We start from the raw sequence: 15,070 nt of genomic DNA, 5'->3' as shown, positions 1-15,070 counted from the left end.
ATTTTTACGATTTTTCAGATAAAATTTTGAGAAAATTTTTAAGTTAGAAAATTTAAGTCCCGTGAAAAGTGCAAAATAGCCCATTGATTAAAAAGACACACGACTAAAATAATTTAAAATAATTGCTTTAAACTTCGTTTGAGAACAATTATAGAAAATTAGCCCTGCAGAATATTGTGTTAATTGAAGACAGCATGCTTATTTTTGGTGTCGTGTTTAACTTTTCTGTGCCCTTTTCTCTTTCGATGGTGGTTATGGTTGTTGTTGTTTCCATCATTTTCATCATCTTTTTGTTCCGTTGTGGTCTGTTGATTACTTGGGAAAGGGTTGATGTCTCCAACAGCAGTAGATTCATTAAGCCTTCTGTCATTCCTTTCTAACCATATAACTTATAACTTATTAGTTGTAACTTATTAACAGGTACCTTTCATGTTTATTAGTTTCTACACCTTATGTCCTCAGGGATTCCCAGAAAGACACAGATTATGTTATTAAGATTTGACACAATGGGAAAAGATTATTACGGTCAAGGTCTGCAAAAATTTCAGAAATTTCTACCATCAGAATATAATCTGTTTGAATAGTGATAGTTCTGTCTAATCTTTCAATAAGATATTTGTCATTACAAATGCACACAAACAGATCATAATTCCCGATGCCACTGGAAAAGATTTTTTTGTTCACTATTTGAGTGGGGTTGAGGGCCCACCCGCTTGGTGAAACTTGTTCCGGGGTATTAACAAAAACCAGTTTTCGTCTTAGAGATATATTTAATAAAGTATCTCTTCTTATTTAATGATGCTTGATAACTTTCTAATAAAAAATGGTCTCATGATTAATTTTCATACTTTGCTCAATTTTAAAGGATACTCCATTGCTAAATTGATCGACCAAACTCAGGGTCAAAAAATTTTGAGTGAGATCACCTATAACCGATTATTTAATGTTTTCTTTAGTTGTTATCACTAACACAAGTTGTTATCAAAATTTTCAAAAGAGTTCAGACCAAATCTGTTTAAATTTGGTGTAAAAACAAGCTGACATTTTTCAACAAATTAGTCTTTCGATCTATTCTGCCCCCCCCCCCCCCCCCCCCCCAGTGTTTTTTGTGACCCCCATTTACAAATTATATGTTGTTATATAGCACGTTACTATGTAAGAAAATAGCACGTGTGCCTGGGGGTCTTAAAAGATTTATGCTCACTAAGCTGGGGGGGGGGGAGGGGGGCAAACAGAATAGATCCTAGTCTTTTTTTTTGTCAAATTTACATAAAAGTGTTCACGTTTTTTTCATGATTGCGGAACAAAATTGTGTTCAATTGATTGCCTGTTATATAGTTAAGACCATAACCAAAGTTAATAGGCAGAGTATTGTCAGTTGTTTCGTTAATAATGCTTATATTAATGTCGTCTCCAATTTCTTCCCCCTCCCCCTCCTCCCCACCAGGGTTGGGCACTCTTGCTGCTATCTCATTGGTGTCCCTGATGACCTGCGACCTCCTTTTCCTTTGCTGTTTTCTACTGTCTTGTCGAAGTTGGCGCAGCTCTTCTTTTTCTTCACGCCCTGAGAGTAAAAACAAACATATTAAATAATGGATGGGCTTTCCCACTTTACCCCATCCACCCATCTTACCCGGGCAGATGTATTTTGGAAAAAAAAACATGTAAAATAAGCAGTAACTAGCGTTGAAAAGCTAGAAAATTTTCCACAATTTTCTTACGTAGTTTTTCGGTGAAAACGTTGAATTTTGTCCTTATCTTACATAATATGTGCGTTTCTTAGTGAAGATATGTCATCCTTTTAGCGTTTCAAAGCGTAGATTTAAAATAATTTTGGCGTTTCTCAGCAAAGATCTTACATAAGAATAGCGTTTCTGCGCGTTGCCGTTAGATAGTTTCAACGCTTAGACGTCTCATTGTGAGACTCGAAGCACTGACATCCTGCAAGCTTGTAACCCGTTCTACCAAAAAAGTACTACCATACCTTAGTTTTCTCAAGAAATGTATTCTTTACAACTCGGTCTCACGCTTTCTTTAACACGAACCAATTTTAATATTACGTATTTTACATGGCTGTGATTGCGTTGAATACTTCGCCATTTCTATGCGTTTTTAAGCATAGATTTGGCATAGTTTAAGCATTTTTAGGCGTAGATCTGATATAAAATTAACTTTGCACAGTTCAGTGATTAGGCCTCTGTGTATGAAATCTGAACCATTGACATCCTGATTGCTCTCTTCATCTACCATTATATGACCATGTTTTAGTTTTTTTAAGATATAAGATGTTTTTCAATGGGACTCTAAAATTGCGTATCTTAAATAGAAAATTTACTTCCTAATTTTGTTAGGATGCCACCATGGACCATGGTTTCACCAAACCCCTTCTTTTCTAGCTCTTATTTGTCTGTCCCTTAAGCAAATTTATGACCTACATGGAGCATTTTTTATCGCTACACTATGCAAAAAATAAGCAAGTTTAATATAACCACAAAATACAGCTTACTTACGCAAGATAAACGCTAAGTAACACATAATTTTATAATTAGGTTAGATCAAAGTAAAAAAAAACCCAGCAGGATAAACTTTGAAGAAGTTTGGATTAACTTACTGTTTAGCGCGGACCACTGTGCAATTTTTTGTCAATTTTATTTCAAAAAATTTCAAAATTTGCGTTCTTTCTTTAACGACTGCCTCCAGGGCTGACTATTGACCTCCGTAAGCTATACCCTATGCTTGAAACCAGATAAATTAAGCATTTCCAAGCGTAGATCTTTAATAAAAATAACGCTGCACTGTTTCATCAATTAGGCCTCTGTGCGTGAAACCTGAACCACTGACATCCTGATTGCTCTCTTCGGTTACCCATATATCACCATACATTAAATTTTTCAAGAAATAACAATGGGACTCTATATAAAAAATTTTGTTTTCTAATTTAGTTAGGATGCCGCCATGGATGATAGCTTCACAATTTTGGATTATCTTACTCTTTAGCGCGGACCACTGTGTAATTTTTCGTCAGTTTCATTTCGAAAATTTCAAAATTTGCATTCTTTCTTTCACGATTGACTTCAAGGCTGAATATTGGTCTCCATCAGCTAAGAACTATGCTTGAAACCAGAAAAGATAAAATAATGCACAATTTAGGGCTCAAAATTAAAAAAAGACATTTTAAATTGAAGGTAGTCCTTTTTTTCATAGTTTTCATGCAAATAAAGACCTCTTTGACCATCCATTAGCCGAAACAGCCTAGTTAAAACTTAAACTTTTGGCTGATACATAATTTATGCACAATGAAAAGATACTATAAAAATATACCGACTAACGTTGGAAAAACTGCTCTCGAATGACAAGCGTGGCAATTTAATTCAGGGGCTGTAGCCCCTAAATAAATGTTTCTTTATGGAAGCAAAAACAGCACACAAAAGTCCGGTTCCGTAGCCTCGACCGACGAATTATCCACTCGGCTAGCAGGGCCTTGTCATCGTCTCTCTAACAATAGTTTTTGAGTGAATAACAAAATATGTTTCGGAGTGAAAGCAACTGAAATCACTCAAAACTCAAGAAAAAGTGCGTAACTTGAGAAGTCAAAGATTATTCTAGAGCAAAAGCGCAAAAACGGTCGAGCAAAAATTTTTGCTTAAAAAAGACACAAGTTTACATTAATTTCTTCGATAGCAATTAAACATTTTTCTGGTTTGTACAACTACTGACCCAGTTAATGTTAATACTTCTTCGAAAACACTTCCCCATTTATTGAAAAAGAAAACATTAGATATGCTATTTTCTAAGGAAAACACTACATCAAATGTTGTTCCTGTTTGAAAAACAGTATTATCAGCAGATATTCACTCTTTGGTGAGGGTTTCTAGTTTAGTTTGTTTTGAACAACACTTTGCATTTGGACCCAATTAACATAGCTGATTTCGAATTTTTTTGTTCGCAAATTAGCATGAAATGAAACAAAATTTTTAAAACAGTTCAGTTTTTTTCTGGCTTATCTTGACCAAAATTTCTATGTGATGCAAGCTCTTTATTTATTGAGGAACAATTTATCAAAACTTCACGCCATTCACTCTATACTCTATCAAGAAACTTTTGGTCAAAGCAACAAAACATTGACCTGACAACGATGTGTAGACCTAAAATGATCCACAAAATCATTTCTCTTTCAGAAATTTTCACTATATGAAAATTGAATTTTTAAAAAATTTAGTAATTGTCTTGAAGGAGGATGACATCTTGCTTCTAACTTATAAACGGTTTTGTACTTTTTTGATAGGAACAAGTAAAATTAATGCTTAAAATTTTGTAAAAATGAAGCTCAAAAGCTCATTTTTGTAAAATTCGCATAAAAATTGAGACTCAGCATCTGCCTTCAACTTTTAGCTGTTGAATGTATGTAAGATCAGATTTAAAAGTTGAGAACTTAATTACTTTGCATAACATCAGTCTTTGACTTGAAAATTTTTACTCTAAAATCAGCACAAAATTTTCTTTTTTAGAAATCTTGGAAAAGAGAATGTAAAAAAAGCTCAAAAGATGATTTCAGTTCTTAAAATTCGCTAATGTTTGAGGTTGTGAATCATGTAACGCCAACTTTTAGAGTCAAGAACTTAATTTATGTGGTACCGACTTTAAATTGAACGCTAAATGTGAACGCTGTAATGTCAACGCTAGAATTTATCAGTACGTACGACCTACGCTTATTTAAACAAGTTCTTTTTTGCTTGAAAACGCCAAATCTTCAAGATCTGTGCCTTGAAACCGTTAATTTACGTAAGATCTATTTTAAATAATGCGAAACTTATATATGACTTACGCTTGGAAACGTCAAATTATGTAAGATCGGCACTAAAAATGGCGATATTCTCTTTTCAACGCATCTCGCATAGATCTTACATAAATTGAACGCTTTCACTGCCATTTTTATAATTTTGCGTTTTTAGAGCCGACACGTTGGCCATAGTATTAGTAACAAAACATGCAGCCCCCTAACCTGCCTATACTCCATCATGAAACCTTGGGCCAAAACAACCAAATTTTGACCTGACAACAACGTGTAGACACTAAAATGATCCACAAAATCATTTCTTTTTCAGAAATTTCCAGTATATGAACTTTGAATTTTTGAAAATTTTAATATTTTTCTGGAAGGAGGATGAAATCTTGCTTCTAAATTATAAACTGTTTTTTACTTTATTTATCGGAACAAGTAAAACTAATTCTTAAAATTTTGTAAAAGTTAAGCTCAAAAACTCATTTTTTAAAAAAAAAATCGCATAAAGAAATGAGACACAGCGTCTGCCTTCAACATTTAGCTGTTGAATTTATGTAAGATCAGATTAAAAAGTTGAGAACTTAATTACTTTGCATAACATCAGTCTTTGACTTGAAATTTTTTACTCTAAAATCAGCACAAAATTTTCCTTTTTAGAAATCTTGGAAATGAGAATGTAAAAAAAGGTCAAAAGATGATTTCAGTTCTTAAAATTCGCTAACGTTTAAGGATGTCAATCATGTAACACCGACTTTTAGAGTCAAAAACTTAATTTATGTAGGACGGACTTTAAATTGAACGCTAAAATATGTAATGTCAACGCTACAATTTATCAGTACGTAAGATCTACGCTTATTTAAACAAGATCTTTGCTTAAAAACGCCAAATGTTCAAGATCTGTGCCTATAAAGCGTTAATTTACGTAAGATCTATTTTTAATAATGCGAAACTTATATATGACCTACGCTTGGAAACGTCAAATTATGTAAGATCGGTGCTAAAAATGGCGCATCTCTTTTCAACGCATCTAGCGTAGATCTTACATAAATTGAACGCTTTCATTGCCAATCTTATAATTTTGCGTTTTTAGAGCCGACACGTGGGCCAGAGTAGTAGTAACAAAACATGCAGCCCCCTCAGCTGCCTATGTACCGTGAAAATACCACAAGGGAGGCTATAATTTTGTGGGGTGAAGATATGATGCAATAGATTCAACTCTACTGCTGATCAGCGCGAACTAGAATGGATTGGACCTCATCGGGTGGAGGCATCAGCGTCGATGCAGACTTACTTCTTTTAAAAAGAGAAATGCGAAGCGATCAAAACAGCTCAATAGCGCCCACAAACAATAAATACAGAAAAATGGGACATTATAATAAAAAAGCGCTTTCTTGCAACTTTGTCAGCGCTTTTCAGTGCTTCCTTTTTTCGTGTGCTTAGCGCTTGCTTATTAAACACATCTATTTCTTCAACGCTAATCAGAAAATCAGCGCTTTGTTTTTCGGGTTTTTTCAATAATGTGCAATTTTTCCGGTTATTTTTCAAAAATGTTCGGTCATCATGGTAAAAATTAATGTGCCCGAATCAACGTGCTTAAAAATTGATATCTCTATAATGTAAGTTTTTGTTTGAATTAGTTGCAGAAGCACCCAAAAAACAGCAAGAACTTTGACTCGCTGTGTTTTTTTACAAAATGTTCATAATTGATCAAAATTGTCAACTCTGTAGAGTTTTTACGGCCACTTTGCTTTTTGCGTCCGAGTTTTTTTTTCAAAAATATAATTTTCGAAAAGAATAATGCAAATATGGGCGTTACAACTGGCTTCTACGAACAGAAGCTTAAATTCTAATTTTTTGCGCACTCAAAGTTTATATAATATAATTGTAGCAGACAACAAAATAGTTTTCTAGAAAAAATGGTTAATGAGACCCTAAATTTGGGCAATCTTAAATTTTAAAGATCTTGTATGATCCTTGGCCACGATCTAGCTAAATTTTATAAACTTTGATTTGCAAGTAAGAAATACAAGTCTTTTAAGACCGTACTATTTAGGTGACGTCTGGTATAAAAAATGACTTTCGATTTTTTTAAAAAAAGATAAGACGCATCAAAAAGTACGGGGAAAAGATAAGACGCATTAAAAAGACGCATTAAATTCGAAACAATTATCTTATTTTTGTGAGATACTTTTTTCGAATAATTCTATAAATCAAGACGAATACTGAAGAAAAATGGTACAATTTATTTTAAGAGACGACTTTAGCTAGCATGTATTTTTTAATGCTTTTTTCGAGAACTAGTTAAAAAATTCAATAAAAGTTGCAATATTTCGTAGCTTCAAATCTCAGTAGAAAGCGATCATAATTTTGATAACCTAATTCTAACGGCTTATTTCAGTATAGAAAGCTATAACCTGCAAACAAAACCAATGATTGCACTCTGATTAATAAAAAAATTTTGATGAAAATTCTTGCCAAGTTAACGGAGCGTATTCCGTGCCTTCATTTTGTAAGTCATTACATGGAGCACGTAAATTGAACTAGACAAGATTAAATTCATTTTTTTTCTTTTCAGAGATATTTTTTTCAGCATGAAAACCAATCGTCATGAAACAATTCAACATAAAAATTGGTAGGTTATAGGCGTGAGACGATGCTTAGACAACAGGTTTAAACGCATTACACCCAAAGGGCAGTCTTGAATTGAGTAAGGCTGATTTTACGCTCGTAGAATCTGGTTAAGTTTAATATCACTAGCCCCGCTTTTGAAGGTAATCCAATTCCGCTAAGTATTTGTTAGTCTCATGTGTTATCATAACAAATCGGAATTTAGTTACTCGTTTGTTCAAATTTGATTGAGACAATTCAAGTCTGCCTTTAAAGTGTAATGAGGAACGGAGCACGAGGGCCAAAACTCATCATAGAATGTATTAAAAATTGATAAAATTTTACGTTTTTTTAAAATTTCCATATTCAAACTTATCGGTTCAGTCGTAAATTGTTTTATAATTTTTGAAAAAAATTGATGACGTTTATTTTAAAAAATAGAGCTGCGTAATAACTGGAACATGTCAATCTGGGAAACAAATGGCAGGGTACATAAATGATTGATTTTGAAAACGCATGAGCTCTTTTTCCGGTAGCATTGATAGAAGCAAAACAGGCCTCTGTGCTTGACTGCTGACCTGATGCGTCAAAAAATAAATCAAATAACTTAAAAAAATTGTGGCAGCTAAACGTGATAACTCAATATATTTAAGCTGACAAAAAAACTGGCATTGAGAAAAAGTAGGTTGATAGTGCAACCCTTATTTAGGTGTCAGGAACTTTTTGCACTGAACAAGCGCATTTGAATTGTAAATTTTAATGAAGTACGTAATGAAGGTATTGCACTTTATTTTTCTCAAGCTTTCTAAAGGTATATTTGTTGAATGTATATTTTGCTGGATGTATATTTTGAGCTGAATGGGATTTTTGTGCCCTTTCAAACTGGCTTTACTATACGAAGGCTAACAATATTTTGATACAAAAATTTAAGCAATCTTTTTTTTCCTTATCTTTACAGCTTATAACTTCCTTCCAACTTAGATATCAGTTTAAAGGCGTTTAACTCAGGCTAGCAAGTAGGTAATTATACCAAAATCCGTTTAGTTGAGTGGTTAAGGATTAGTACAAAATTGACCAAAAAAAGTTATTTCCTCGCAAAACTTCAGCAGAAAGTTATTTTCTCAACTGTATGAAGCACTCACTCAATTTGTAATTTTCGTTTTTGCACTTTAGATTAAATGAAAACGGAAGTCTACCCATTAATAAGGTCTTTAAACTCCTAAATGGATTTGAAATATTCGATCTTTTCAGTTTGTGCCCCCCCCCCCCCCCCCCCAGTACGTTATGCTCCCCACGCTTACAGAGCTCGTGGAATTACACAATTTGCAAGTGTTGGGGGGGATGCAAATAGCATGCACCCACTAAGTGGGGGGGGGGGTATGGGACATCCGAAATATTGTAAAATTTGCGGATTTGCCGCAAACTATTTGTATAATTATAATTAAAGTGGTGTGAGTGGAATTGGTAGCAGGAGAAAATAGCAGTCGTTAAATGATTTTTCTCTCGACGTATGAATCGATTGTTGCTCTTATGTTGTGAGAAATTTGACCAAAATGTTTTGGTTCCACCCATGCATGGGGGGTTAGTGATCATAAAACTTATAACCGCTATCCCGTAAATACCTTAACACCTTAAGGGGGGTATAATTTCGTTAGGCGCGGCCAGTAATGGGAAAAAAACCTCATTTTAGTTGATTCAAAATTAAGATCATTCGATTGCGATTGCGCCGAGCCAATGATGGGTACTGAATTATACTAAATTTGGGTAGAGTGCACTGTCTTTTCGTACCCAAATTGGGTCGGATTCTGTCTTTTTATGGGTCAAACTCTCAACTAGGGAGTCTACTGTTTGAGTGATACCTGTGTCTTTGCCATTAGGTGTGGTGCCTCCTGGAGGATAACGAGCATCAGTTTCTCCCTGTGTTTCATTGACTCGTACAGGTGTGCTTGTTGCCCCTTGGCACCCCCTATCAACTCCTTCATTCCCTGTCTTACTTCGTCTTCGTCTCCTGCAACCAACAAACAACCTCACACACTGCAATCACCAACAAGTAGCTGGTTAACATTGTGTGAAGAGGGGGAGGGGAACTCTGGCTCTGTAATAACTAGACTCACCCCTCAAAGACCAATATTTCAAAACAGATACTTTGATAATCTTAATAACTTTGGTAGTCAATCAAATTTGTCCGTGCGCGAAAGTGCTATTAGCGAGCCTATGTTTATTTATTTCTTTCAAAAAGTAAACTTAATTTATAACTTTTTGGTTAAATTTCACAATTCAAATCGCATAGAATTTGCAAATACTCTTTAACATCAAAACTCAAAGGTTCCGTGAGCTCTGAAATGTCAAAATAACTTTGAAACCACCAACATTTTCTCAAATGAAATGAATTTAAACTGTTGTAATACATGCTGTTTTAGAGTTTGTTTGAAATTTGATAAAGATTTAAATGATCCTCTTCCATTTTTTTCCGCGAGTCTTTGCTAGATTTCAGAAAATTTATTTGCTCAATTCGACAGTTTTTTCGAGATAAAACGTTTCCCTTCAGAACAATTTTACCTTTACATAGTGTTGATTTGAAAATCTTGTTTCTAATCTTAGCAATATTTATTTAAGCGACTAGAAGGCGAATTTGAAATATCTATATCTAAAAGAAGATCATGTGAGCTACCAGACTTTTTTCGCATGAAGCAAACATTTATTCTCCAATTTATTTGTCGGTTCAACCGTATAATTGAACTGCAACTGTTTTTCTGAACAAATGCCAGTTAAAGTAAGATGAGATTAAAGTTAGTGATCTAAATAGCATCAAACTAGCTTCGAGAGCTACTTGATGTTGCATTAGATATATTCAACTAATCATTGTAGCCTTTTTTGCAAAAGTGTTTGCAGCTGAGAATCAAATTTCAATTTAGAAAAAAATGATTTATTTATTTCCTCACAGTTAAAAGTGCCCTTTTACAAAACTTGTGCTGCCTTTGGAAAGTACGTTAGATAGTTAGATCTGTTGTTCTGCACTCATTGACAAATCATTTTGTTTAAATAAAAATACGTGTTATCTAAGACTTCTATTACGTTTATTTTCCAATTCCCTGACTTCATTTCTTCAATGAAAACTTGTATCATATAAGAGGAGCTGATTCATGTTAAAATTTCCGGGCCCAAACCATTATAGCTCTCCAGCACAGTTTTCATATAACTTATATATGGAATTAGTTTATAGTTACTTAACCACATTAAAATTCAATTGGGGAACACACTGTTGAAAAGATAGAAACTTGTTTACGGCATTCTGAGAGAGTCCGTAAAATTTTTCTTGAATAAATTGCATGTTAAATTTAAAGGCAAACGCAAAGGAAGCCGAAGTAAAAGCAAGACGACAGAAAAGCAAGCCGAAAGTTATGTAAGAGTTATGTAACCTATCAGAAATAATACATTGTTAGCCGTTATAAATTATACTGCGCGTAGTATTATAGTGCATAAATTATTCCAGTGCACCAGAGAAACAAAAATACGTCAAATTTTAGACATCTAGTGGGTACGGGCCTTGGCGGACCGCTGTCCCTGGCCATGCCTCCCATCCGCTGTGGGATGCCAGAAACCACATGGCCTTTTATCGCGGCGAAGGCCCACCGGCCCGCTAGGGGCAACTTAAAATACGGGTATGCCAAAATTTTTCGGCGTACTTGGCCTCAGTTTCAAAATTCGGCTTGCTTGCCTATCGGCTCGCTTCACCACCACCAAATTTAGTTTGAAGATTTAGCCAATGATTTACCCAATGAGTTTAGACATTTAGCCAATGAATACGGCTAGCATATTTTCATGATTATCATTGTAGTTTTTTTTCAGAATTTCAACCAAATGTAAAACAAGATTAAGTGATTATTCACTTTTTTAAACCCAAATTGTGTCTAATTGAGGATTTTTGCATCTAACAGAGGCCCCCCGCAGTCTTTTTGTGCCTACTAGAGACAATTTATGTATAGTTATATAGCAAGTTGCTATGTAAAAAATAATACGTGAGCCTGGGGGCGTAAATGTTTTATGCCCACTAAGCTAGGCAGCCGAAACCGGAAAAAATCCAAATGTTTTTGTAAAGTTTGACGTGACTGTAATAGTTTGATATAGCTATTTATTAATTTCAAGTCTCCTCCATTGGCGATTGGGCTTATTAAAAATTTGTTTTAAGTTTTCTGGAAACTTATGCTGAACGCTACAAGTGGCGTTAAGAATGAAATTGTGCATCTTTTCCGTTTGTGCCCCCCAGTACGTTATGCGCCCCCAGTTACAGAGCACTTGCCATTACATAGTAAATCATCATAGTGAAAATATGGCACGTGCGTCTGGGGGTTGCAATTAATATGCGACCACTAAGCTGGGGGGGCACAAACGGAAAAGATCCTGTAAATAAAAGCCTATTGGCTTTTTTTGCAGCTTTTATACATTGATATTAGCAAAAGCAGGCGCTTTACGATTGTTTTGAGAGTCAGTGGCAATATTGTGTTCTTTTCGTGTGTTACTGGTCAGAAACTGTACTCTTTTTTAGGATCTATTCCGTTTCGCCCCCCCCCAGTGTTTTTTATGACCCCCAGTTACAAATTTTATGTTATTATATAGCACGTTACTATGTAAGAAATAGCACGTGTGCTTGGGGGTCATAAAAATTTATGCTCACTAAATATGGGGCGAAACAGAATAGATCCCTTTTTTAATTCAACGTGAGACATAGCTTCCAAAGGAGGCTTTTCACTTAGATAAACTTCCAGTTTTAGACAGCTTTTTTAAAGAAATTGTGGATGATTTCAAGGATTCTAGTAAAAAAAAGTGGAATTTAAGGAACGGGTAAGTAATGTTCACTAAAGACCGGCCCAACTTTGATCACAATTGACCATGACCACAACAAAAACGTACAAAGCAAATTGAACAAGTCAAAAATTCATTTGAAAACCATGAGTTTTTGGGTCTTTTTTAGGGACATATATTGTAATAGAGGGTCAAGATTGACAATTGTTACAAAATAAATCATATTCGAGATGTTCGCTCACGGTGAATTCTGCGAAGTATTTATCTCTTGCTGATTTCAATTAGTGTGGTCTAGATTCTGACACTAGTAGAATCAATTGTGATCAGATTCAGGCCCACTCTTGCCGCCAGACTCTCACTTAATCAATGAAAAAAATGGATATATTCTGACCCCCCCCCCCCCCCATTTTTACGCCCCCCCCCCCGTTACAAATTATATGTTATTATTTAGCACGTTACTATGTAAAATGTAAAAAATATAGCACGTGCGCCTTGGGGGGCGTAAAAACTATAAGCCCACTAAGCTGAGGGGGGGGGGGGCAAAGCAGAATAGATCCGAAAAAATGATCATATTCTCGCTAGTTTATTTTAATTTTTATTCCACGCGTAATTTCGCGTGTAATTTTTTGTGACTTCCAACTGTTACACCTGGATCCCCCCCCCCCCTATTCTAAAAAATTCTACCCGGGGATTGGAATTGGTACTAGGTCCGTTTATAATGAAATAATAATAAAAAAGAAAACAAAACCGACTTTGGCATCTGATTGTGAGGTAAGTTTGTTTTTGTTGATTCTGTTTGTGTTCATTTGCTTGGTTACGAGGTACATCATTGTTCAGCATTGACCCCAGGGGCCATAAATTCATAACTGGCTGGCTAGAGTTCTACAGCACAAAGCCAGTCGAAGTTATTGTGACTTTTGTAAATTCGAATAGGCGTTGACTCCGTAAACCTAGCATGTTCTATCTCCGCCTTGTGCATCATTTTTAATTCTTCAGAAAAACTGTGCGTGACTCTAAGTAAGTACAGATATACTTAAATATTCGATTAGAGAACACTGGGACAAAATTAGTGGTCGCTAGGTGCCTAGATTGAGGATCAGACTAAAATCACCTCCGATCAGATCATCCCAGACAAAACTTGATGTCTGGTCAGACCATCCTAGACCGAAGTGTCCTGTGATCAGACAAGTTCAAGACCATTATCTAGACTTGAAATCTGCGACTGAATTTTTTCCAGACCATCTAATTCGAGCGCAACATGCACACGTGTGATCTCGAATACGGTCTTATCAAAGGTCACTTGGGTCTGGACACCTCGACCTTGGTGCACTTAAGAATCTCTGGTCTGTTCAGTCTGGCCATGGTTGAGTAAAGTATTTCGGTTAACACCCCCTCTGTCTTCAGCCTGCGTTGGTCTGGCTTAAGTTTTTCGTGGGTCCAGACCTCATCTTGGTTGAGCAACTTAGAAAGCTCTAATTGCTCATTTCTATAGCTTGAGCTATACATGGCCCTATTTTAGCAGCGTTATTTTACAGTGCAAATTATGACACATTAGCAACAACAAATGTCTATGTGTTTGTTGAAACTTTATAATGTCTTGTTGAGAAAATCTCGCTTAATACCAAACAGCTTCGAAAAGATTTGCTGTAAAAGGACTGAGACAGTATAAAGATGAATAAAATGATTGAAATAGCCAAAGGAGAAAAAAACATAACAGGACAAGTATCGAAAGGCAATCCGATTAACTAAATGAAAAATCTGGAAAACAATTACTTGACCAGCAAACTAATTGACAATTACCAGCCAAACAGAGAAAAAATTATAAATCTAATAAAAAAACAGAAAAGCATTCAAAATATTGATATTTCTGGAGTTAACAATTTGAAAAATAATATCTCGAAAACGCAAAAACTCATGTCTAGATAACTGAATCGGCAACCGAGATCTGGCTTGAAACATAAAGAAACGGAAAAGAATAATAACAGTTAAAAAAAACAAAACTGTCAGAACAAATTACAAACTTAGCACCTTTCCAAGAATTTAGCTAATTTTTTTTGAAGCTAAAGTCTTGAGAAGCAATATTTTTTTGGTAAGAACGTGCACGAAATAACATCCAAAATAAAAAAATAGTTTTCGTCCCTTGAGCACAATGAATACAAAAATGATAAAAATTTTCCAAGAAAAATTGGGAAAATTTGTAAAATCCAATTAAAAAATGTGGATCTTTTCCGTTTGTGCCCCCAGTTTAGTGGGCGCACATTTTTTGCACCCCACAGATGCAAGTGTCATCTTTTTACATAATGGTTTACTATGTAATGGCACGTGGTTTGTAACTGGGGGGGGGCATAACGTACATGGTGGGGGGCACAAACAAAAAAGACTTTTAAAAGCTTCTTCGAAAGCAACTCCTTATCACTGAAATCTAATAAACAAATAATTTTAAGGCTTACAAAAGCATAGCTGGAAATAAAAGTGACGAAAAGAGTCCAAAAAGCCAAAAACAATTGAAACATTAGAAAATTGAGCAAACAATGCCCAAAATTTGATGAATCCTTGATGTTAGCGTCTTAATGATTTTTGTATTACTAAAAGCGACCTGTTAGCCCATTTTCAAGCTTCGAATGGTTTCCTTAAAAGACCAAAAATGAGAGCTTTAAAGAAAAATTACACACAAAATTAATTTTTCGGGGTTAAAGTTGGTGTGAACAATAGATAAACAAAAAAAACTATTGTTAAAGAACATATCTTTTTAGTGTGGCCCCTCAATGAACTATAACCAATTTCGACGATAACATGAAAAAATTGCTTCAATCTTTACTCATAACGTGCGATTTTCACCTCGAATTAAGTTTTTCCAGCAACTTCATTACAATAAGT

The 15,070-nt window shown here is 35.0% G+C and overlaps 1 protein-coding gene across 5 annotated transcripts in view; it reads right to left on the bottom strand.

Annotated features, from left to right (window-relative positions):
- Window positions 1-235: 235 nt before the first annotated feature.
- Window positions 236-15,070, bottom strand: part of LOC142335093 (uncharacterized) — a 34,007-nt gene continuing 19,172 nt past the window's right edge. For 4 of the 5 annotated variants that reach the window (XM_075383438.1, XM_075383439.1, XM_075383441.1 and 1 more), the window contains 3 exons: window positions 9,250-9,398; window positions 1,352-1,564; window positions 238-376 (listed from right to left, as the gene is read on the bottom strand). In XM_075383438.1, coding sequence (XP_075239553.1) covers window positions 1,466-1,564; window positions 9,250-9,398 — 248 coding nt within the window. In that variant the 3' untranslated portion in view covers window positions 238-376; window positions 1,352-1,465. Of the gene's footprint in view, window positions 377-1,351; window positions 1,565-9,249; window positions 9,399-15,070 lie in introns of all 5 variants that reach the window. The other variant, XM_075383437.1, reaches the window with a different exon arrangement.

Source organism: Convolutriloba macropyga, chromosome 2 (assembly GCF_964194025.1).
Source record: "Convolutriloba macropyga chromosome 2, txConMacr16.3, whole genome shotgun sequence".
Taxonomy (NCBI): domain Eukaryota; kingdom Metazoa; phylum Xenacoelomorpha; order Acoela; family Convolutidae; genus Convolutriloba; species Convolutriloba macropyga.
Note: the sequence above shows the minus strand (reverse complement) of the source record. Positions and strands in the feature narration are given on the sequence as shown.